Here is a 26,726-nt window from a genome sequence, read left to right on the forward strand (position 1 = left end):
TGTATTCCCCAGACTTTGTCTGTCAAATTATTGGGGCATGTTGCATCCTCCATAATTTTGCTCTGAGAAGGGGCCTGCATGTTGAGATATGTCCTGACCTAACCCCCCACCCAGGCAATACCCCCCCCCCAACCACCTCTACCCGGTCTTCTGAGGGCCAGGCAATAAGGAGACAACTGGCTGAAGGCATCTTTGCCCAGTAAATGGACCTTAATTATCTTTTTTTTTTGGTTTGACAAAAAAAACTCAGAGATTATGTGACCTTTAAACATTTACTTTGCACATAAAATGCACATTACTTATATGACAATGAGAATGTCTTTTTTTACACAAAACGCACATTAATTATCTCACAATGAGAATGCATGAATGCATGCCACTGTGGTCCCTAGCACAGACACATCACATGCACATCGAATTGGATTAGATCCAAGTACCCCCCCCCCTTTGGTACTTGGGAGCAGTAACGCCCCGCCACGGCTCCAATTATGTCACTGTGCATTCATACACCATTCAGGAACCTGGGATGACTTCTCCCTGGTCCTGGGGATCCCTACTCCATGAAAAACTGAGGGTGACACCCTTATGTTATCAGGAATGCCACCCCCCCACATTCACACATCATTCACACACATAAACCAAATCATTCGGACTTTTTCTAAGAGCTCTTAGAAAAAGTCCGAACGGACGAAACGTCAGAGCGCTGTGATCCAGCATCCGACCGGAAGTAACGTTTGCGCTCCACTGATTGTGAAACCAGGAAGTGAAACACTGCAGGAAAGTCTCCAGAGCAGTCTTCAGGGGTCCAGACTCAAACAAGTGAAAAGACAAAGCAGTGATCCAGAAGTGAGAGGGGTATGCAGATTTCAACATCTAAGGGCAGCATGCGAGGAGATATATATTGAAACGCTATTTTTAAAGAAACCGTCTGGTGAGTGTTTCCCCCGAAGGGGACCCTATATCCCCCCACGTGGTGATTGTCCTTTTGGTGATTGGAGCACATACTTTGGCTACATCTGATCTGGTCATCCTACACTAGCATTTTTTCCTATCAAACCAGGAGTTTGCAGCGCTGCTGCAGGACTATTAACAAGCTCTGTGCGGGCTGTTTTAATTTTTTCTGCTTTTACCAAGTGACTTTTATATTTTAAGCAGCTGCTTTTATTGTTTTATTGTGTTTTATCTGGACAGATTTTAATTGTCTTGGACTTTGTGGGTTATCCTTAAGCGCAGGGTTGTACTACCAATAGAGGGCCAGTGAATAGTACTTTTGCACGCTTGGCCTTTTACCTATCTCACTGATTGCGATGAGCAAAGTTCTGCACATGCCCAGTGAGGTCCAGATTCGTGCGCGCATGCGCAGTACGGCCGGCCCTTCATTTGCATGGGGTCACGGCTCATTACAATGAAGCATGCCCACTTCCTTCCCACTTGACATAACCACGCCTTACGCCTCGGAATTTAGGTTACAGATGGCGCAATTTTGTGCGCAAATGCGCTGTGGATACGGCACTTACGACACCAACTTAGGGCGCCGTAACTTAAATGACATAAGTTAGGTAATACTAAATTTGCACAGCTTTTTGAGAATTTGGCCCCATGTTCCTGTCCATGAGTTTTGGTTGCCTTATGAGGATCTGATTCATCAGCCTGGTTTCCTGGTTATTGTGATGCCTGCTTAATTGACCATCTGTTAATTCAGTGGTCCACTTGCGAAGGTGAGAGTACCCATCTCTAGCGGTGGAGGGATCACTTTAAGTTTGGTGTTTTATCACGTGGTGAAGATTCATTTACATCAGGCACTTCTGGATTCTGCTTTTTTTTTTGGACTGTTAATAATATATATATTTATATATATATTTTTGCCGCTATATTCATAACACTAGTGTATTATTTGTTAAAGTTTTGCGCTGCACTATTTTCTTATTTTCTGTATCTCCTTGGATTTTGTGATTATCCTGTTGTGTTCAGCTGGCATTACTGGTGATCTGAACCCTGGGGGTCTTTTTCACTTGAAATTATTTGTATACACAATTTTTGATCTATATATATATTTGCGCTGATTGCACCTTTGTTTTTCGTAATTATTTCATTATTTGTTTTACCAAAAATATGTAGCAGAATATATATTGGCCTAAACTGATGAATAAATTGGTTGTTATATATTTTTGTATGGATATGTATTATAGAAGAAGGTAAAAAATATATATAAATATTTTTTCAAAATGTTTTTTTTTGTTTATAGCTCAAAAAATAAAAACTGCAGAGGTGATCATATACCACCAAAAGAAAGCTCTATTTGTGGGAGAAAAATATAAATTTTGATTGAGTGCAATGTCGCTTGACTGCGTAAATGTCAGCTAAAGTGAGGCAGTGGCGTATTGAAAAAAATGGCCTGGTCATTAAGGGCCTTTCCAGGGCTGAAATGGTTAAACAGCATGGTGGAAGCTTCATCGTTTTGAGTCAATGTACCGGAACGTTACCCAGAACGGGTGTCCACACAGCAATGTGATAGCTGTGATCTTCCAACACAGCCAATCACAGATCAGAATATGGGTGCTGTGATTGCCCTCCCGTGATGGCTGTGTCCAAGCAGAGCCTTTACAGTGTAAACAGAGACACGTGATTCTGTGTCAGTTCTTCCCACTGTACTCAGTGAGAGCTCAGTGTATCAGTGTCCCACCAATAAATAAATAAAAAATGTAAAGCGCTCATGTGCAAAGGCGAACACACACGTTGGTACTGTACGCATATGTAAGCAAAGATCGCACCACACGTGAGATATGGCCGCGAACATTAGAGCGTCAGCAAAAATTTTGGCACCAGACGACATGTGTCACGCTAAACTGGTAACGAATAAATGCTTATAAAGCGCGCCTATGGAGATTTTAAAATATCGAAGTTTGGCACTATTTCACAAGCATGCGCAATTTTAAGGCGTGACATGTTTGGTATCTATTAACCTGGCACAACTCCATATTTTATATTTTACCAACAATTTGGGTATTATATTTTCTCTGTGTGCATTAAAATGTATTTATGCGTTAGTGTGTAAAATTGCAATCCAAAAACTGCTGCGCAAATACCGTGTGAAAAATAAAAAAAATAAAATAAAAATTTGCAAAACCCAACAATTTATTCACTAGGGCCTCTGCTACAAGAAATGTAATGTTTGTGATTCCAAGTAGTTTTCTAGGAAAATACTGATTTTTACGCCTCTCTATGTGGCCAGGCTTTGAAAAAGTCTTACACATGTGGTATTGCCATACTTAGGAGGAATTGCAGAATGTGTTTTGGGGTGTAGTTGCAAGTATGCATATGCTGATTGAGTGAGATATAACTTGTTAATATGACATTTTAGTGAAAAAAAAATATAAAAAAATTGTTATTTTCCAAAGAATTGTGGGAAAAAATTACAACTTCAAAAAACTGCCAATGCCTCTTACTAAAAACCTTGGACTGTTTACTTTAGAAAAAGGGGTAATTTGTGGGATATTTGCACTATCTTGGCATGTTAGCGCCTCAAGAAATGATACAGGACAGTTAGTACATCAGGAGTGATTCATTTTCAATGATTGGTACCATAGCTTGTGGACTCTAACTTTCACACAGACCAAATAATATACACCAATTTGGGTTATTTTTGCCAAAGAAATTTTGGTCAAAATTTATGAAGAAATATTTTTTTTTGCAAAGTTTTATAACAGAAACTAAGAAAAACAATCCATGGTGGCATATTGTGTTACCATTGGTTTGGTGACTGTGGTCCCAACTGCCTTGAGATAAATACAAGCTCCTCCCATGTAGTTCTGGGCTGATCCCTCACTTTTCTCATGATCATCCTTACCCCATGAGGCAAAATCTTGCATGGAGCTCTTAACTGAGGGCAATTGATGGTTATTTTGTATTTCTTTCATTTATGAATAATTTGTTTCAAGAGTTGTCTCCTTCCCAACAAGCTTCTTGCTGATGGTCTTGTAGCCCATTCCAGCCTTGTGCAGGTCTACAATATTGTCCCTGATGTCCTTTGACAGCTCTTCGGTTTTGCCCATGATAGTGGGTTTGAATGGAAGAAAGATTCTGTGGACAGGTGTCTTTTATACACATAACGAGTTGTTGTTAGGATCTGGCTCCTCCTCTAGTCAGTTCCATCTTCTCACAGTTAGAAACACACCTAGGGAGAACACTTAACCCCTTCATTGCCCTCTAGTATTAACTCCTTCCCTGCCAGTGACATTTGCACAGTAATCAGTGCATTTTTATAGCACTAATCGCTGTATAAATGTCAAAGGTCCCAAAAAAGTGTCCGCCGTAAATGTCGCAGTCCCGCTAAAAATCGCAGATTGCCGCCATTACTAGTAAATATAAAACAAAAAAATATAAATATAAAAAAAAATCCATAAATCTGATCCCCATTTAGTAGACACTATAATTTTTGCACAAACCAATCAATATACGCTTATTGTGATTTATTTTATTATTATTTTTAAATTGACGCTCGTTTTTTGTTTATAGAGCAAAAAATTTAAACCGTACAGATGAGAAAATGGCACCAAAAGACACTTTGATTGTGGGAAAAAAATGACATTTAAATATTTTGTTTGGGTACAAAGTCGCACACCCATGGAATTGTCAGTTAAAGCAACACGGTGCCGTATCGCAAACAATTGCCTGGTCATTAAGGGGGCAAATCCTTCTGGGGCTAAAGTGGTTAAAGTGGTTGTAAAGCCTTACTTTTCACTTTTACCTACAGGTAAGCCTATAATAAGGCTTACCTGTAGGTATAAAGAATATCTCCTAAACCTGTACGGTTTAGGAGATATTCCCCTCGCAATGCGCCGCTGATTGCAGCGGCGCATGCGCAGGGGAATCCATGGCGAAAGGACCGGCAGCCGCCGGACCTTGCCGATTATAAATCTCCCGCGCGCCTGCGCGGGAGTGACGTCATCGCCGCTCCAGCCAATCACAGTGCTGGAGCGGCGATACCCGGAAGACATGCCGGAGCAAGATGACATCTCGCTCGGCGTGGACCAGGTAAGTGTTCTTCACCTCATTCCGAGGTAAGTATTTAATAATCAGCTATTATGTGGTGCATACTAGCTGATTATGCCTTTTGCCTTGCAGGTTTAAAAACAAAACAAAAAATTATATATGCGGTTTACAACCGCTTTAAAATACACCTATGATAAAAATTTTAGACACTTAATTTCTTTGTAAGTGGGCAAACTTACAAAATCTGCAGGGGACCAAAAAGTTATTGTTCCCACTGTATACAGGTGCAAGCTGTTAAATCATTCTAAGAAAAAAGTTATTCTCAAGATTGTGACTTTTGTACTTTGTCATGCCTTTTCTCACCTTAAATTTTCCATAGATGTTTGCAGATTTTTTTTTGGTAAACATGGGAACATTTGCTATTCCTGCTTACAGTGGGTATTTCTTTTGGAAGTTCACTGGATGCATAGGTTAAATTGTAACTATGATGTGTTTGTAGGAAATACAAGGTTGAGTCCAGTATGGGTCAGTGTGGCTGTTTTTCCTCAAGTGTTCACAGCTTAATTTGCTGACTTAAGATCTCAAATTCTACATGGCTTGGAGAAAAACAATGGTCAGTTACTGTATTATGAAGCCAAGTTCCATTGCTTACTGGTAGATCAAAGGTTCTTTGTGTCTTGTTCTGCTGTCTAATTGACACAACTGCATAATTGAATAAACACTTAAATCACTTACCCAGCTTTAAAAGTGTGTGTGTATGTATGTATATGTATATGTATATGTATATGTGTATATATATATATATATATATATATATATATATATATATATATATATACTGTTTGTAGTTTGTGTGTGATATATATATATAATGGTTTTTTTTTTTACTCTATAATCAAATTACAGAAATTGTAATAATTTAGAATGGAAGGCACTAATAGATATTGGGAATGATTTACTAAAACTAGAGAGTGCAAAGTTTCGTGCAGCTATGCATAGAAACCAATCAGCTTCCATTTTTTTTTTTTTTTGTGTCAAAGTTTAATTAAACAAGCTGAAGGTAAGAGCTGATTAGCTACTATGAACAGCTGGACCACATTGCCGGACTAAATGAAATTATGTTTCTGGGGGGTGTTCTGTACACACTCTGTGTACAGAACACCTCCAGGTAGCCATATTACGTTGCATTTTACAGAAAATGATAGAGTCGAAGATTGAAAAGGAAAGTTAATTTTTGTAAAAGTTGCAATTGTATACACTATATTATTATTTTTTTATTTGCTATTTTCTTATCCTCCACGAAAGTTAAGTTACCCTTTAAAATGAAATGCCACTTAAATGACCAAATCAACCTAAATATTAATGCTGCTAAGACTACACAAGACATACTAGTAAGTCTCTATAAAGGGCAGTACACACGGGCAAAATATCGGGTGGCATCGGCGGGTTCAGTAGAAACCGGCTGACATTTTGCCCCTGTGTATGGCAGCCAGTCTGACAGAAGTCGGCCTTTCGGTCGGCTTCTGTCAAAAGAACATGCCTGAAAAAGGTCTTCAGAGCGGCACCCCCTGTCAGAACACAATAGCTCAGTGGGGGAGATCGCTTTACTAACATTGCATAGTTGGTTTCAGCGGCTCCTCCCAAGCTCTTCAGTTTTCTTTCGTTCAGCCCAGCGGGTTGAATAAAATAAAACTAATAGTGTGTACTAGGCTTAAATATCCTCCTTGGTTCTTTCCTTTTACCTGTTGCTCCTGTGAGTAGTTTTGGGCTTCCTGTAGAGGGCTCTCAATAAATATCTGGCCCAGCTTAATTCCCAGCAGCATTGTCTGCCCTCCATAATGAGTCTCTGCCTTACTAGCAGCACTGATGTCATCATCTGGTGTCCTGTACTTTGAAGGCGTTTTTGGCTCAAAAGAAAGTAATCATGTCGCCACAGGTTGGCACTGTGGACATCAATTTATAAACTGTCAAAAATGTGAGTGTTGCGCTGATACCAACATTTGTTGCTGTGAATACAATAAGTGCCAATGATACCCAGTACACAAAATAAATAAAACAATAAGAGGTATCAAACCAATATGTGCAAAATGAATGCAGAGTGAGTAGCCTTCCTAATATTAAAAACCATATACAGGTGTCAACGAAAGGAAACAATTATATATAATAGTGTCACATCTAATTCCAAAAAATCCTTTGTTGAGCTACTGTTCAGTGCAATAGGCTTGGATAGGATGAGAGAGAAGGAACCAGTCCTTTGCTGTGCTGAGAATGTTGTCAGTGATTGTTATGCTGCAAAACTGACTCTCCGTTCATCCAGGGAAAACACAGCTCATATAGGGAGAAAAAGAGAGACAAAATATAGTGCAGATTCACTCAGTAAACCCCAGATCAAGACCAGCTTCAAAAGGCAGATTTAAAACTGCCGCTCAGTGTTGCGATCTCATTCGGACAGGTCTCTGACGATCGCGTCACTAGGCTCCTCCCCCACGCGTTGCGTCACTCGGCACGTGACTTAGTCATGGGTTGCCATGTGACCAGGTCAGCTGAGCTTTTATCTGAGCTGGCGATGGGAAAAAAACACACGGAGGGGGGTTCCTATCACATCATTGCCGGCAGATACCAAAAGCTGTGTTAACTGGATACATACAATGATAATGCTTGCAATAACTTTAATTACACAATTATGAATAAAAAACGAATAAAAAAATAGGACATTAAAAACGTTGTTCTATACATTATACTATGCACGGGAGTTTCGTTGCCCCCAGTGGCCAATAGATGCAACAATAGTGGCTCTCCTGCAAACATGGCCATGTATACATCAAAAAAACACCCCACTCCTTCCAGTGAACACTGGTAGTATAGCACCCAAAAAATCACCTTAATATGACCATATGTATGCAATAATGCACCAACAAAACCCTATAAAAATGGCCACATAGGTACCAACATAGATAAAAGATGTGCCGATATGGACATGCCATCCAATAAAACATTAGTGTAGGCGACTAGGGGTCCTACATATCATAAATTAAAAACAAATATGTAAAATTATGTATGAATTATATTAAAATTTATAAAAATACACTGATGCCAATACCCATGATTAATAATCCGAAATGAAACAATTTAAGTCAAAATCAATATTGAGGCCATTCGGCGCTAAAGTGACCATCTCATGTATCCATCTGGATTCACTTTTGCTTATTTCTCGTAATTTATGACTTCCCCTCCAATGGGGTGTATACTTGTCTATGGCCCAAAATTTCAAATTTTTCGGATTTTTTTGGTGACACTGTGCAAAATGCCGTGAGACGTTATGCTTTGGGAAGCCCTTTTCTATGTTCTGATGCATTTCCAAAGGGGTCTTTTGGTACGTCCTACGTATTGTAGTGAGCACGGGCATTGGAGGACGTATACCACCCCCTCTGTTCTGCATGTTATTAGATTTTTGCTTTCGTATTCTTTTTGGGTTACATTTGATACGAATTTGGTGCATTTTTGACCATTTAGGTTGGTCTTTTTGCACGCATAGCATCGTTTACACGGGAAAAACCTTTTCCCCTGAAAAAAGGTCAGGCTACTAGATTTGTTAGGAGGATCCGGAACATTTTTTGCCACTAGGTCCCTCAGAGTGGGAGCTTTTCTGTAGACTACCCTGGGTACAATGGGCAGTATACTTTGCAGTTGTCTATCTGCTTTTAAGATTGGCCAATGTTTTCAGAAGATCGATTTGAGTTGTTTATGCTAAACATTGAAATTCAAAATATTAGGCAATTCATGGTCTAATTTAGGAATCTTCTATTTGTCTTGTATAAGGGTATGTCTTGGAATATCCTGAACTTTCTTGATTTGCGCTTGTATAAAATCTTCATTGTATCCCTTTTTAATGAACTTGGTGCCAATTAAATTCGCTTGTTCTAGGAAAATCTGAGAGTCTGAGCAATTTCTTCTGATTCTCATCAACTGACCCTTTGGTATGTTAATCAGCCAGGGATCAAAGTGGCAACTGTCCACTGGTATATAACTATCGCCCTCTCGTCTATCGCGAACGAGAGGGTGATCGTGATAGGCGGAACACTGAACACAGTGTTTGCTGGGAAACCGAGTGTTCCATCTGTGTTCAGTGTTCCGCCTATCATGTTCGCCCTCTCGTTTGTGATAGATGAGAGGGTGATCGTGATAGGCAGAACACTGAACACAGTGTTTGCTGGAAAACCAAGTGTTCCGCCTATCACGGAACAGCACAAGGAGGAGCGCAAGTTTTTAAAACTGCATGGCCGCTGTCTGAATTTGTCATGGACTCGGGTACACAGATCAGATTCTGCAATGGGCACAGTGAGTTCAAGCGGCAATGGACTCTCGCACGCTGACTTGAGTATAAGCCGAGGGGTCATTTTCAGCCCCAAAAAAAGGGCAGAAAAACTTGGCTTATACTCGAGTATATACGGTATATGCGGTACACAGTAAGCAAGATGTTAAAAAGTGGGGAATAGCTGTCTTTCTGCTTTAATGTTTGCTTGTAAATCCAGATGATCATCAACTTTTTTTTTTTTACCAGCACTTTCAGCTATAGTCCATGATGTTGAATACAGATCTTAATGCTGCTGACTGACACTTTATAATAGTTTTTGTCAGACTTCTGCAGGTTTTAGTCACTTTTTGGCACTGCTTTAAAAACAAAATACATGTGAAAGTATGATCAAGGTAATCCAGAGAAAAAGCAAACAAAAGTACAAATGTCGCTGTATATGCTGATTTCTAGAATTCATAATAAAACTACGGTAACCCACAGGTATCAGAGGGTCAGGTGTGCATGCCAGGCAATTATTTTAACTGCACTTTTCATAAATGTACACTGAGATTGCCTTTTCTGTGTTTTCATGAAGAGATAGGTGCAGCATTGCCAGAGGCCCATTGGCATTGGATTATCTGAGTGGAAAAATGTAGTTATCATCCAAAAACATCTAACCAGACTAACAGATTTTTCCCTAGAAAACAGTAACGGCAGAGGAAGCCCGAGTTTGAGCCATCTTTCGGCTATAGCGTGGGTCTAAAGTGGTTAAATTTGTCATGAAGATTGCATTTGTTCACTATAGTAGGGGTTGTGGGAGAAACTTCTAAGTGTAGTGGGGGGCCAGAAGAAAAAACGCTCCCAGAAGAGATGGTTTCTGAAGAGATTTTAATCTGCAATTTCTGTACACTAGAGCGCCATATGGTAGTTTGGTCAGTAATAGATGTATTTTCAATTTTCTATGCAGGGAAACCTATTATTGCTCCTTTCAGTATAGTACATTAGAGAAACGGGTAAACTACCATATAATACCCAACCATCCTCTGATCATTCTTGCCACCATTTTTAATACAGCTATGCTTGTACCCAAATGAAAAAAAATAAAATCTAGCATGCCGGAAGATTGAGACAAATACTACTAATTTTACCAATTTCAGATTTTTGGTTGTGCTTGATCATTTTCTTCTACACTTTTACTACTCTATAGTTATCAAAAATCACACATGCTAAAATTCCAAACCAACTAAACTAACATAGTAGAATATACTATGGCTAGTCAACATGTCTTTAAAGCGGAGTTCCACCTAAAAATTGAACTTTCGCTTAATCCACTCCTTCCTCCCCTTACATGTCACATTTGGCATGTATTTTTTTTTTGGGGGGGTGGGGGGGGGGTCCGGAGGAGTGGGACATCCTGTCCCACTTCCTCCTTCCGCCGAGGGGCTGGTAAGCCGAATAGCTTAATCGCCTTATTGCAGCCCCTCCTGTAGGCGAGTGCCTGTCCAATCGGACGGCGCCGCTCGCGCATGCGCAGTGCCACTTGCGCATGCGCAGTGGGTGCCCGGCCGTGAAGCCGAAAGCTGTCACTGCCGGGTGCCCACACTAGGAATGAAGACGCCGGCGAGGAGCGGACCCCCGGCCGGCGTGTCGCTGGAACCGTGGAGCAGGTAAGTGTCTGTTTATTAAAAGCCAGCAGCTACACTTTTTGTAGCTGCTGACTTTTAATAAACTTAAAAAAAGGCTGGAACACCCCTTTAAATTCAGAACTGCTGAGTCCAAAAGCGAAACGGTTATTGTTGGGTAGTTTACCCCATACCATGTTGGTTGATTATATTTAAAAGTCCTGTTTCTTCACGTGTTCAGTGTGGAATGGTGATTCACAGAATCATTTAAAGACATACAGATATTTTAGGCAGGCCATGCACATTTCAAATCTCATGTGGTTCAGCAGAAACCAGCCGAGATTCAAACCGTGTATGGGCAGGCTAAATGTACCAAGTCGATCAATCGATCAACTTGGGTACAACCAGCCTGCTGGGTTTTACCTGCAATTATCGTTGTGGCAGCAATAGCCGCTAGCAATAATCACTGGCTTGCCCCGCCATGAAAAGGCACTGACTTGGCAGGAGTGACTCCTGCATCAACACTGTCTGTGTTGATGGGGGGAATTAAGCAATTTTCTTTCCTGCAACCTGTGGTGCAGGAAAGAATTTGGCTCCGTGTATGGCTGCCCTTCATTTTCTGGAAGTACAACGATTCTTTGTTGCAGTTTGTAATTTGCATGGACATAGTTAGATTTGAATTGTAGATTCTGTGATTTTATTCTGAAAGAGATTAGCCAATTAGAATATTGTCTAAAGCCTGGTACACACTAACAGGTACACACTGAAAGGTAAACACTGACAGCTCCGGTCAGAGCTGTTGTACTATCTATCTGACATTAGTAAACCGATCTCCCCCACTGAGCTATTGAGTTCTGTGGGATGACCCTCCCCCAACCAGAACACTATGATTACCGCTGATCGGGAGTCGGTCAGCTGCTGGTTTTCCAGCATGATCGTCCGACAGAAGCTGGCCAAATGTCTCCCAACATTCGGCCCGTGTATACCCGGCCTAAAGTGGATGTAAAGTCAGAAGGTTTTTTATCTTCATGCATTCTATGCATGAAGATAAAAAGAAAACCATTTGTGTGCAGTGACCCCCCTCGGCCCCCCTAATACTTACCTGAACCCATCTCAATCCAGGGATGTGGCAGGAGTATCTCGGCTGCCTGGACTCTCCCTCCTCATTGGCTGAGATGGTAACGCGGTGCCATTGGTTCTCACTGCTGTCAGTGAGCCAATGAGGATAGAAAGGGGTGGGAGCAAACTGCGGCTCCATGTCTGAATGGATACAGGGAGCTGTGGCTCGGCTCAGGTGCCCCATAGCAAGCTGCAGGAGGGAGGGGCCAGGAGCAGCAATGAGGGACTCGAGAAGAGGAGGATCTGGGTTGCTCTGTGCAAAACCAACTGCACATAGGAGGTAAGTATAACATGTTTGTTATTTTTATTGAAAAGAAAAACGAGACTTAAGTTTTGGCGAGCTATGAAATAGCATCCTATCCCCATTGAAGGAGATAAAATTCAAGATGCAAGTCACTTTCCCCATCAATAATATGCTCAAATAATTCTGAAGGTTTGATGTAAATACGTTGGATTTATAGCTTAGGGAAAACAAATATTTACAAGTTCTTTTACTTTCAGAGTGCTAACATTATTCTGAGATTTGAAAGACAAGCCCTATGCGTTTTAAAACTTTCCCAAACAAAATTGTGTTTATTAAAAGAAAAAAAAAAGAAAAAAACAATGAAGAAATGCTTTACAAGGCTAATCAACTGTCTCTACAGTGTCTCAGTGTTATCTTGTAAAACTCAGGGAAATGTAAGCATTTTGTTGATGAATGTTTAGAGGTTTAAGTGATCTTTGTTTAGAATGCTGTTTGTTTGGGTTGTTTAAAATATTCTTCCATTAAAAATGTCTCAGCGCTTTTATTTGTTTCCCTTAGGCTGCTATCCATGTCCTGGGCCGAACATGAATCCTATTGCTTTGGGGAGTCGTTGGCTTGCATATGCTGAAAATAAGGTAAGAGTTGACATTGTAAAGTATTAACTGTTACAGGGTGAAGCTGTCACAATGGAATTGATCCATTATGAAGCCTTTCCTTAAGACATACAGGGTTTGTACATACATACAAGTGATCACCCCATATATCTTGTCAGTAATCATTTTATCACTGACAGCTGCACAGATGAGTGTTTTTACAGAAGTGGTGTAGCTGTCTGCCAGTGGCTCACAATGCAAGAATGTTGTACAGGAAACTTCTGAGAGAAGAAGTCGTATGTATAAGCTTAAATTTGTTCTTTTCAAAGCCTAACTCTGGGTAAACATCTACTGTAAATAAAAAGTTGAAACGCATAAACTGGGGTTGCTTTAATTGCCAACGTATTTGTAATACGTTCCATCCAATCCTGTCATTGAAACAGCCCTGCCAAATTGCTTGGCCAGGTCAATGACCTTACATTTTCTTTGGAAGTTAAACAATACAGCTTACTTGCTGTTCCACCCTTAGCCTATTTATTTGAATAGTGGAGAGTCATAATTCTGTACTCTCATCCTGTAAGCAAGCTAACAATGTTAGATTGACAGCACTATGCAATGCAATATGACTGGCTCTCACTGACTCCCTATCACAGTTTTACCCCAGGCATGCAATAGATTCCAGAAAGCTAATATGAACATACGTTCAGATATACAGTATATTCTAGCATACTGTAGAATTGCATGTACTGATTTTTGGATGAAATAGTGCTTTTTTATGTTTGCCTGGAAATTTTCAATAGGCTTGTTATACAGTACCACTATAAGGCAAACCACAAAAAAAAGGAGGAGGGTTTGAATAATAAAATAATAAAAGCAGAGGTTTACTCATGTCAACTGACTTTTGCAATACATAAACCATCAAATTCACACACAAAGATAATTCCACCTATATAAAGCACAAATATTTACATCCCCCTCCCTTAAAAATAAATACAAATTCTAGTACAGTATATGTAAACAGATCATTGGTCAGTACTCGTTACTTACGCATACCCCCTAATATTTTTGCCTATGAAATGTGGAGCATCAGTAAAATACAAGCAGCGACAAGGGGCAGCTCATTCTGTTCTCTAATTGAAGGGGATCAAGGAAAGTGTGTAAAGAAGATGCTGTTTGCACCTTTTTTTTAATCGTTTGTTGCATCTCAGTGTTGCTGATCACTTGAAGCCTCTTTGATGCCAGTTTACTTACATGCACTTCAGTGAGGTCACTGTAGGTTAGGGTGACAACCAAAGAGTGTTGTCCATCTCAAGTATAAGATGTCTAAACAAGGACTTTCATGGCAGGACTACCCAGGTAATCTTTTAATGAAACCTGCTTACCTAAATTACTCATTGTGAAAATGACTTTTAAAATCACATTTGGATATTAAAGCTCAGATTTATGTAAATTTTAACACATTTTAGACCTATTTTACTTCATATGAAGTAAATATGGCTGACGAAGTTAGTCTGTATAAGATCCATATTGAACAGGAAAAGGTTATAATAAACCAGATAAAAAATCTGCACTCAAGTGAAATTGATAAGTGATGAATAAGATTAAGCAACAGCTGGCGCTATACCTTGAGTCCAGGTATTGACAAAAATATTTATACAACCAGTGCAGCGCTCACATTACAAAATGCATATAAAAAAAAAAAAAACCCTAAAGGATAGTGCTAAATATCATTATGATCATACCAGTGCTTACAAATAGTATAAATTGATACTCAAACTAAAATTAAAGGAGAAGTCCAACCAAAACTCATTCTGCACTCCTGTGACCTGTTTACAGAAGACAGTGGTCTGTTGCCAGACGTCACAAAGCCGGTCCAGGCTGGGGCAAGTATGGTTGGGATCTGCCCACAACCCTGGACTGACACTTGGCTCAGCCTCTTAGCTAGCTGCTGAGAGCCTGAGCCAGCCGCCTCTCATTCCCTCCACAGCCCAGTTCTCCAGTGAGCGTGGGGGGCAGAGCAGACAGCAGTGTCTGACAGTCACCAGCTCTCTGCTCATGGAGCTCTGAGAACCAAACGATCAGCGGTCTATGATCGCTCGGTTCTCAGTCTTAGATTCGGCAAGGGACAGATTCAGCATCGGAGCAATGCTGCATCTACCTAGGTAAGTGTGATTCCTAAAAAAAGAAAAAATACTGAAATTCTCTTTTAAATATAAAAAAAAGTCTGTAGAGTATATTCAACTATATAATCAAAGTTCAAAAGTCCCACATGCCATGATAAAAGTTTGAATACTCCAAAGATAGCCAGGGTGACACCTGTCACTCTCATGCAAGGCTTACCAGAACAATTGTGACCCCCATATAAACAGAAAAACCTGGTTGTCTGACTGTATTTCTTTGTATCTGCAGCTGCTTTGTGACCATTTTTTGTTGTTCTCATGATCTGGAGAATTTTTCTCTCTGTGGAATATCTGGGTCTTTCAGATTTAGGAGGAAGATTGCATCTAGCATTTATGCTGATCATATGGATCTCTTTGTATAGGTTCTGCCTAACCTTCTATTAAAGGTGATTTCTTGCTTTCCTAGTCATGAGCATTAACTAAACTTGGTTTGGAACCACAGGCTTGGAGCTTTCTATTTCCATTGTACTAGGACAGTGTGAAGTGATATATTTTCAGAGCACACATAAGCCTAATTTGTTTCTTTTCTTTTATCTGTGAAATAATGAGGTTGGACGCTTACCTACAAAGAGATCGGATTGCTGTGGTTACACTGCTCTTTTATACTTTAGTCTCCTCACTGAACAGTTGAATAAAAAGCCTGTATATCATATAGAATGGCCCCAATATGTGCTAATCAGACAATTGTTTCACATTCATGATTGAAGTTCAGCCAGCAGCCATTTGTGTGGGTGGTTTTCTGCCCAGACTATGATGCTTCCTGTGTTACTCAATTTGCCTGAAGTACATCCCAGATTTTCTCCCCATCAGTCATTGATTTTTTGGCCCTTGATACAGATTCCTTTCTCCCCTAACTCTGTTAAGCCAATAGCGTGAAATTTGTTTCAGTGCCATAGTTGTGTACATGTTTGTTCACATCTGTAATTTATTTCTCTTAAGGGATGGAGACATACAAGAGGAAAGGATATAAATGTTGTCTCTGACATCATAAACATATCATCTCGCAGGCCCAGCCACACAAATACAAGCAGTGGTATTGTGAAAGGGCTTAAGTGTTATACATAGGAAAAATATCCTAATACCATTTGCAAAGAAAGCACATATGTTAAGCTGGAGTATGAGGTTAAAAGTCCTAACCTAATTTTTATATTTCCAAAGAATTATTTCCTTTCAAATGCTTTGGGAATATTAGCCCTAAGCTTTAGAACACGTCGTTGGAGGGGTAATCCATTCTGATTATCCTTTAATTTATTGGGACCACAACCATCCAGCAACTTCTTGCCACAACTCCCTGGTGTAAAGCAACACAATAGTTCTAGTAAATCCATTTCTTGTAGTATAGTGTACTAATAAATCACTGGACATTACATTGTGTTTTTAGTTTCAAAGTGAATTTAAATTGTCTATGAATTTTATCCTTTTTTCTAGTTTCTGAAGCTGGAGCTGTTTTGTGTAAATAATTGTCAGGTATTAACTTTTTGCAGTTAATTTGAAGCTGCCCTGAAACAGCTTGGTAGGTTTTTGAGGGTTGGTATATCATATGTGTACATATGAGGGTTCCATTCTAACCCTTAACTTTTAAATCTCCTACCTAAGATCTGGCTCCACAAGGTACCCATTGATGCCAAAAAAGGTATCTTCTGTGCAAAGCATTCTCTGACTGTGTAAGCCCCACCAACCTGCCACCCTCTGTTATGTGAGAGTAACTTAAAGAGGAAGTAAACTGCTTTTTTTTTTTTTTACCTGCAAAGTGAAAGCATTATGTACAAGTATGCATTACATACTAGCACTTTATGTGACACTTACCCCCACTGCAGGCTGCATCCATCTTCGCCCCTGTCTTCCTTCCGTGTCCTGGGTCTCTGGCTCTGTTAGTGGCTGGAGCCACGTGACATCACTTCCCCGCATGCATGTGGGAGCCGCCGTTCAGAGTGCATGCGCCAATGATGTAATCGGCGCAGTATACAGTAAATATCTCCTAAACGGTGCAAGTTTAGGAGATATTTACAGTACCTATAGGTAAGCCTTTTTATAGTCTTGCCTATAGGCCTTTTTATAGTCTTCCCTATAGATGAAAAAATTAGAGGGAGGTTTACTTCCTCTTTAATGACCAACAAGGCTACTCTCAATGGTCAGGGGACTAGTGGGTAGGTAGATCTTAGCATTTAAGCAAGAAAAGGCAACATTTAGTAATCAAATGTTTTCTGCGCGTAAACAGAGCAGGGATTTCTGACTAATCAAGATGCCTCCTCTTACACAAGACTCCTCCTGTAATATGTAAACAAATTAGTGTAGCGCTCAAAATGGTGAATATAAAAGTAAATGAATAAACTTAAAAGGTGAATGTCAATTCAACAGTGAACATGAGTGAGTGAACAACCTATATTATAAGTGCAAACAATTATCTGAAAACAAATTCAAAAGTCTAAATTCATATGGAGACACCGAGAGGCGGTTAATCTGAAGAATAAATGACCATATAAAGTCTCTCTTGATGTGTACAGGGAAATTGATAATATATGGATCCCAAAAAGTGCAGCAGAAGACGGTGGACACACGTACTATATAGCAGGTGTACATCAACAAAATGCACCAAAATGTAAGCAGGATAGGTCCCATCCGATATACCCCAAAGGTTCCTGGTAGCAAGACACAGACTCCAAAACTTGAACCACATCAAATGTTGCAATGATCCATGATGTGCATGAAAAAAAGAGAACTGCACATAGTGTAATACCTTTTGGTATATTTATTGTAAAAAAAGGGGTTTACACTTACAAAAATTCTGTATAAACAAGCTTGTAACCTGTAGGTAAGTATGCAATGATTCCACGACCGTGGCCAACCTTATTACTTTCTACTGCACTTTTTGGGATCCATATTTTATCAATTTCCCTGTACACGTCAAGAGAGACTTTCTATGGTCGTTTATTCTTGGTGTCTCCATATAAATTTGGACTTTTGAATGTTTTTCCCATATCATTTTTTGCACTTATATATATGGGTTGTTCATTCACTCATGTTCAGTGTTGAATTGAAATTCACCATCTTGTGTGCTACATTAATTTGTTTACATGTTTCTTTGCACTATATTGTCTAATGGAGTGTTGGCAACTTATTGATCTTTATGGGCAGTTTTTCTTCTTTTTTTTTTCCTACTGTAATATGGCTTAATAGTTTGCTTTAAAGTATATGTATAATCCCTTCAAAATATATTTTCTTTGATAAAGCAGTATACATATAGTTTAAGGTTGGTTTTAAATTTTTTTGAGACATCATAGTTACCATGACCATCAGCACACTTTTTTTTAGGGACATGACTCTACATGAAGAGGTCTGTTGAACGGGTCATGAAAAGCTATTTTTCTCTTATCACCTTCCAGGACGGCACACGAGAGATGATGGCTCCTCCCCACAGGAAACACAATCACTTAACAATTTAAAAGTCCCCACCCTTCCCCTTGATCCCCAGTATTGATTGTGTTTCTCCCGAACACATCGTCACGTTTGTTTTGTTTGAATACCTAGAGACCGGGGAGGGTCGAAGGTACCCCTGTTGAGACAGGTCTTAGGGAGGCCGGGGAGGGCTGAACTAACCTGTAGGCCTTCGGGTCTAACTCACAGGTCGCCCCAGGCGTGCACCAGCGCTCTGAGCTGCGGGGAGGCTTGCCATCGCTAGGGTGCAGAAGAAACGCCGCCATTTGAAGAGCTCTCTCTTCCCGGGTACTGCTTCCTACTTTTGGAAACATGGCGCTCCAAGCCTCTCTGAGTGAAGGTGGGCTTTTGCCTCACAGCGCAACCCGGAAGGAACGCCTAGAGAGCAGCATGGGCGGCGGAAGGGTCGGCTTGCGGATAGCCCCTGCAAGAGGTACCGACAGCCATGGACCCAGCCAAACCTCCTCATGGAACAGGAGGAGATGAAGGCATATGTGACTGCAAGCAGATCCAGGTCGGGGTGCAGTGAGTACAAATCCCCCTTGGAAAAGGAGGAGGGAAGGGAGTGAGAGCTCCTGGATTTCAGGGGTCTGGGATCCTGGAGCCAGCCAGGCAGGACTGGTTTTTCTCACCTTACCCTTTCCCCTCCCCAGTACAAACCTGCAGTCCTGGGGGAGGACAAAGTAATATTATGCATATATGTATATCTCTTGTCTGGCAGAAACCCCCCAGCGGATCCCAGGAGATCCCAAATAAATGGTCTCCTGCCGCTACAAGGTATAGCTCCTCTAAAAATAAATATGTGGGTCATAAGATAAACTCCCACTCAAAATCCTTTTTTGCTAAGAATGCATGGATAACCTAGCAGAGAAAGGGACTCCTGCAATAATGGGGTATCTCTCATCTATACAGATGGAAAGACCGGCAACGGTTAAAACTTTCAGTGAAACTGCCAGGCAGTCAGTAACCTAAGGTCTGACATAAGAGGAGCTTATCCCTAGAGAAAACATATCCTCCCAGGAAGGCCTCACCTGAATAGTATCTAGTGCCCTTCCCCCGCTTCCATTCATTCCCTTTAGCCGGGTAGAGGAAGCAAAGGACAGGGAGGATATGAAAAACAAAGCTGAACAGGACGCCCCTTCACCCTAGAGGGTCTGGATGGACTCCTGCGGGCAATACAGGCCTCTGAGGAGATTATAGGAATCCCTGAAGGATTAGGGCCAGCTACCATGAATCTGACATATAGCTCATAATGGTGTTGTTAGATGTTTTTTTAGCCCCCAAAAAACGTACCTCCTAAACTCTTAGGATAGGCCCGACAAGGGGGGCAGCTTATATATATATATATATTACCCCTGTGGGGGTTGCTTATTGTCTACAACATCTTCCCAGGTTCCAACCTATCACTTTCTCCTTACAATGCTGTTATACTTATCAGTATGTAAGGGTTAATCTGAATCTCTTGTGGCTCAGGCAACAAACCAGTGAAGCAGCCATACAGGTGTCTGATTGCCTCCAGCCTTAAAGTTATGGTCATCTCTTCACGAGAGACCTAATTGATTTCTGAGTCTGTGCTCGTTAAGACCGTAGAGACTAGGACTCGCTCCCACCTGTGTGTGGACCAGCTACACCTACTCAGATCTAGGCAATAGTAGGTTAGCAGCTACCACTACTGTGGTATATTTAAACACCTCAGATTTCCATTATTTGGAACTACCATGTTCCTCCACTGGGAGGAAGGATCAGTATCTGAGATTCAGGTTATGCCTAGGATAGGTCGTTGGCTGTCCGCACATCAGAAATACACAACATGGGGAGTCTTTTATCTTGTGTCATTTTGATATACATATATATACAGTATATAGATAAATATCCTATGATTCACCAAAAATTGATTAGGTAACGGTACGCTGTTCCTAGTCAAACGCTTAACACTGAATGGTGGGTGATGCCTCTATTACATATCAGCACAGTCGGATACATGACTGTATACTATTGCTCATCAAAAAAGTATGACATTGATTTGTCGGTGACACATCTATTATATAACGGCACACTATTGTTGTTCAGAAACGCACCACATTGAATTACTGTGGGTGAAATTTCTGTCGGATACAGGACTGTATACTATTGCTCATCAGAAAAGTGTGACATTGATTTGTCGGTGACACATCTATTATATAACGGCACACTATTGTTATTCAGAAACGCACCACATTGAATTACTGTGGGTGAAATTTCTGTCGAATACAGGATTGTATACTATTGCTCATCAGAAAAGTGTGACATTGATTTGTCGGTGACACATCTATTATATAACGGCACACTATTGTTATTCAGAAACGCACCACATTGAATTACTGTGGGTGAAATTTCTGTCGGATACAGGATTGTATACTATTGCTTATCAGAAACGCATGACGTTGAGTTACTGATAGCGACTTTTCTGCTGATTATATGACTGTACAATTTTTGCTAAACAAAAACGCATAACATTGTATTATTGGTTATGATATTTATGTATTCAGATATGCACTGCTTCAAGGTTTCCTTTTGCTAGTGACATCTCGGTTGATTAGAAGACCCGGCAAGGTTGCATTTAGTAACACACTGAGTTGTCGGCAACATTCTGTTGGTCATATAACTGTCCAAGTTTTTTTTTCTAATCAAAATCATGCACAACTTTGTATGGTGGGTTCAATGACGGTTTAACATTACTATCCAGAAACGCACAGCATTGGATTTTTGCTAGTAGCGTTTTTTTCTATCGGGTATATGACTGTGTAGTGATGGTAATCAGGAATATACAATCTTACTGTCTGTAACATTTGTTGTCCTATACCCTGTTGTTTATCTGTAATGTGTTAATACCGCTCTCTGCTAGTTATGACTGCAGGTAGTATAGCACCAGCCATACACGGTTGAGGCCGCATTTGTCCTTTTTTGTTGTCTGCATGCAGCTGCAATTCATGATCATCAGAAATATACTATAGGTGCTAGTGTTATTTTCTGTTGATTTAGAGGACCGTACTGTGGTCAGAGTCAGGAATAGACAACACTAAAGTTGTTCTTGTCATCCCGTCTGGACTCTATTACCTGGGATCGCTGCAAATAGATAAAACACAGCAGTAGAAGGTGTCTGTGCCCTCCGCGTTTAATTACTCAGAAAAACACCATATTGGCTAGTGGCCTCTCTGTTGGATGCAGGACCTTATAACCTATTAAGCATCAGAAACTCACACTTGGAGCTTCTGTCCCTTCTCTGGGCTGAGGTTATATGGTATCTTATTGCATATTAGAATTACACAACATCCCTTGGTTGGTTTGTGTCTTCTCTATCCTACAGTTATCTGTATATCAGAAAACACAGCAGTGAAGGCTGGGGGTGTCTTCCTGCTTTGTGTTCCATGTTAAGTCTGAGCTTGCTACCCTTCGGAAATACAAGATTTATGGCCTGTATATCGGAGATGTTTTGGTCACTTTATTTCAGACCTCATTTTCCATGTACATGGAAGGAACAAGATTTCTGATTGCAGGCCTTTACTTCTAGGCATGCCAGAATTCCCTGGACCTTGGACCCAGTAGGGTTATAGGACACTGGAAGGAGGTCATAAAATCACCTATCAGGTTTTTTCTTAGTAGGAAAGGGGTAACGCTTTTAGGAGCTGTTTGCTTAAAAATTCAGCATCAGAATATTCTGACTGTTTCTCCCGATCCGATAGGTTTATGGCTCGGTATATGTTCTTCATGTCACCCCCTTGGACGAACTGGATGTGAATAACCAATATTCGTCTTTTACTCCTACTATAGCATTTGTCCCTTATGGTAGGGATCTGTTTAACTTGACACTCCATTGGTGCTTGGAGTGAATCATGACCTCGAACACTGGATATTTACAGAATACTGTATTCTGTTGGCGTGTGGCACTCATGGGTTTACCCTGAGAATATAGGGTAAAAGGTGTCTGCGTGTTATACGCAGGGGGCGGTAAAAAGTTTTTTTTTTTTTTCTTTCCCCGACACTTTTGTTTCTTTTCTGTTATATACCAATTAATGCAGTGGTTACTCGCAATTTAGTAACAGGCTCTTTTTCTGCGCAGTTTAATATATTGACTCGCAGAGTTATAAGGAGCCTGGGGTATATAGAACAATTTCACAGCCGACATGTCAGCATTCAGATGGGAAGAAACCCAGAAGTGGGGAATGACCAGGATGAGACCTACTTGCCAAACGCCTTGCAGTGCAGCCGTTTTGACCGGTCTAGCAGTGTGCGTTGGAGACAGAATTGTGTCCACGCGTATTGGCGGGCGCATGAATGAGCCACGCCAAGGCATCCTGTGGTCCTGACACTGACCAATAAGTGTCCTCACTATGAAGTCGCATGCATTCCAATAAATGGAGGTGGACAGGTGGACTGAAGGGAGTGCAGGAGCACACCAAACGCCTTGTTTAGTCACATACCTGTCCAGCCATTTGAATCAAGGGAATAAACTTCCCTTAAACCTAGTATCCTTGAGCGGGGTTATTCCTTGTTTCACCATGACTATGGCAAACAAAAAGGGGGACCCACAAGGATTGCCCATCAGGAGACCTTTTTTTCCTTTCTAAACCATTCTCCTGAACAGACTAGTGGCTTAAAACCAGATGTTTTGTCTTGGTTGATCAAAGTAGGTCCTTGTTTCACAGAACAAATGTCTAGATGGTCCTATGCAGCAGTGGCAGACATTATCGACCACGATGTCTAGAATATTGGCACAGCCAACCTTTCTATCCTAAAAAATACTCAGGCTCTCAGAATGTTTTTTCTTTAAGAGCACGTGCCACCTAGACCTTGCATCCAAAGAGGAGACAAGGGCATAGGTGGAGCAGACCTGCAGGTCATTTACATGATCCAGCTAGGATACCTTCATCACACACTAGGGAGTGGAGGTGGTGAAATAAAATCAGATTCTGACACCTAGCAGAAGACCTTGCAGGCAAGGGTCCCACCCTAAAGTAGGCCTTTTTTGGTTCCTTGATTATCCTCTCGTGTGCCGTCCTGGAAGGTGATAAGAGAAAACCTACGTTACTTACCGATAACGTTATTTCTATGAACCTTCCAGGACGGCAGGCCTACTTCCCGCCCTATGTGGAGGGAAAAGATAAGCTAAACGCTAGGTGGTAAGTACCTATACGGAACAAGGTCCCTTGTGAACCAGTTCAGGAGTACTTTATTACAAACTGGGGATCAAGGGGAAGGGTGGGGACTTTTAAATTGTTAAGTGATTGTGTTTCCTGTGGGGAGGAGCCATCATCTCTCGTGTGCCGTCCTGGAAGGTTCATAGAAATAACGTTATCGGTAAGTAACGTAGGTTATCCTCTTCACACCAATTCTTACCGACTGCACACTCAGGAGGTGACCCTAGATTTCCCATCAATTGGGAAAATTATTTTTAATGTTTTTGTGAATCATTTCATCACATCCTAAAAAAACATAACATTGAGGAACTTGCAGTGAATATATCTACCCTAGAGGGATCTAAGTACCAGTAGGAAAGCAATTTAAAATTAATTTCTATGGCCAGTATGTTTGAAGAACTTGACTTGAACAGAATCTGTCTGCCATTTTTGTGACTAGTCTTCCACCTATAGAGATTGTTCCAATTCATAATTTTCCTTATACATGTAGCTTGGGAGAGTAGAGGATATATATGAGATGCCAATCAATCAGGAGCTCATTCAAGGATAAAGATATCTAAAGATATATAAAAAATGTATCTGGGAATTTTTTATTCGCTCTGCAGGGTTGCAACGTTTAAGAGCATGTGCCAGTGGCCAATTTATAAATATTAATAATATCTTGAGCAAACCCCAACTTAAAGTTACTTGGGTTATCAAACCCAAGTACAAAAGACAAGTAATATCGAATTAAGGGATAAAATCAGTTAGAGAAGTTTTTCCAAGTACTTCATCCATAGGTCATTCCTTATTTTAAACAAATGAGAGGTGATTGGGTTTAATGAGGTACCATGCCCTGGGCAAGAGTCAAAGAAGATTGTCAGTGCAGAGTGGATAGACATTTAGTGGTTTGGGGAAGGCTTGGTCTGCAATATCCCCATATAAATCTATCTCACTTTGCATAATATGTAGAATATATGAAGATTTATAAATTAGGAGAAAAGGGTAGATATGCTTCAATAACAAGGTCATCTTAACAGCTTTATGGCCAATCTATAATAAATTGTATAGTTGTCAGAAGCTCCTTTGCTTTCTTGAAGATTGAAGGATAGTTGGCCAACTATACTGTAACAAGTCATAGGAGACTGTGAGGAGTATAACTTCCGGTCGGTTCCCAGTGGAAGTGGGAGTATTGCAATTGCTACCCAACAGGGGAGGGAAGAGGAATATTCAGGGGCCAAGACTTACCACTACTAACCAATCCAAATGCATTTAAAATCTCTGAGGTTCCTAAAAAATATGCAGGATTTACACCACTGGGTTAGTAACCAACAGTAAAGCATCACCAGTGAATACATTTATTCTATAATAGTTCCCCACCACATTAATCACTTGAATATACCAAAATAATTGATCGGCTGAACCAGCGATTCTATGGCCATTGTGAATAGAACAGGGGATTTATTTGATTGACAGCCTTCCGACCGTCACATACAGCGCCTCATGAGTTGCCAAAAGAAGCCAAACGTCGGTGCGGCTCTATACGGCGCCTGCGCACCGACGTTCGGCTACTTTCGGCAACTCGTGACGCGCTGTATGTGACGGTTGGAAGGCTGTCAATCAAATAGGAATGCCCAGTCCCGCAGTCCATACCCGGAAGTCGCGGAGAACATCTATCTCTAAAACGGTATGTACTGCATTGCGTTAAAAAAAAAAACACCCGATTGTGCTTCCCACAATTAGCCTCAATATAATGTTGCATTTTTTTTTCCGGGTGAACCCCCACTTTAAAGAAGTGGGTCTAAACTTTGTCAAGTTCATAGTGTCTGTCTTTGGTTTAGGTTTCATGCTGATATTCATGCTTAGACAGGAAGGGAGTGAGGAGCAAAAGATTCCAATTTTAACAGCACTTTCTTCAGCCATTAGGTCCAGGTTTCTTGCTATTTTTCAATTGTTTAATCACAATCAGAAGAATCTTATGGCCACATTGTAATGATTTCTATGACAGACCACAGTTCCATTGTTGGGTCTCCGCCCCCTGCTCTATTGTGACATTCAAAAGCACAGTTTTTATGCTGCTATTTGTGAATGGCCAAGCAGGGAAGGGGCTGGAGACATAACACCAGAACTACTGACACTTTCAAATGTGACTGGAAGCCACAATACTTCATGGCAGCAGCAGCTTAGTGTGGCATACAGCCAGATAAAGAGGTAAGGAAAGACCTAAAGTACTTTTTGTTTAAAGTAGAATTCCAGCAATAATCTAATGCAATGAAAAATGGAATGAAAAAAAAAACTGACCCAATTCCCCCATCCACACATTTGAGGGGGATGGGGGAAACCTCTTTGTTTAGCTATTGTATTTTGACAGTGGGAAGACTTGCCATCAGAATTAACTGATCAGCGTTGCAGGTGACAAATTGCAGTGCTGATTGAGCAGGGAAAATCCGATGGGGCAGTAGTACAGAAGTTGATTGGTAGATCAACTTCTGTACAACCACAGTGCCCATACATAGGTCAAAATTTTGCTGGTCCCTGCTGAACCAGCCGATCCTTGTTTGTCCGGCCTAATCTTAAAACTAGTTCCACCCCTCTTCTAAAACCAATACTTAATATTTTCAAGCCAGGCCAGTCACATGGTCAGCTTCCCTCTGTCAGCTAGCAGTGGCTTCAGGGGAGATGAGGAAGCATTGAAAACTAATGGCCCATACAATTTCTGGGGGTGATGTAATTGCTCAGGCATTGCAGCCATTGTCAAAGCGCTCTCCCTTGACGGGTCCAGAGCAGCCTGAGAATAAGTAAGTGCAGTATATGCATCTTTTATCTACAGGATATTATAGGTGTTAGAATGGGGGGGTGGAAGCAATTTTAAGATTAGTTAGATCGATTCCCACTTTCAACATTTATCGGAAGTCATAATATATATATATATATATATATATATATATATATATATATATATATATATATATATATATATATATATATATATAAAAAACGCTTGGCAGCTGGGCAGTGCGGCTCTTGTTCTGGCCGGGCGTCATATGTGATACTCGGCCTCTAAGGGGCCCGCACCACACGTACCCGCCGT

At 40.7% G+C, this 26,726-nt stretch overlaps 1 protein-coding gene across 5 annotated transcripts in view; it reads left to right on the forward strand.

Annotated features, from left to right (window-relative positions):
• The window catches only part of BCAS3 (BCAS3 microtubule associated cell migration factor), a 1,469,256-nt gene that overhangs the window by 240,063 nt on the left and 1,202,467 nt on the right, over positions 1-26,726 (forward strand). For all 5 annotated transcript variants that reach the window (XM_040336914.1, XM_040336915.1, XM_040336917.1 and 2 more), the window contains exon 10: positions 12,830-12,906. In XM_040336914.1, coding sequence (XP_040192848.1) covers positions 12,830-12,906 — 77 coding nt within the window. The remainder of the gene's footprint in view (positions 1-12,829; positions 12,907-26,726) is intronic.

This window comes from Rana temporaria, chromosome 2 (assembly GCF_905171775.1).
Source record: "Rana temporaria chromosome 2, aRanTem1.1, whole genome shotgun sequence".
NCBI classification, from domain to species: Eukaryota; Metazoa; Chordata; class Amphibia; order Anura; family Ranidae; genus Rana; species Rana temporaria.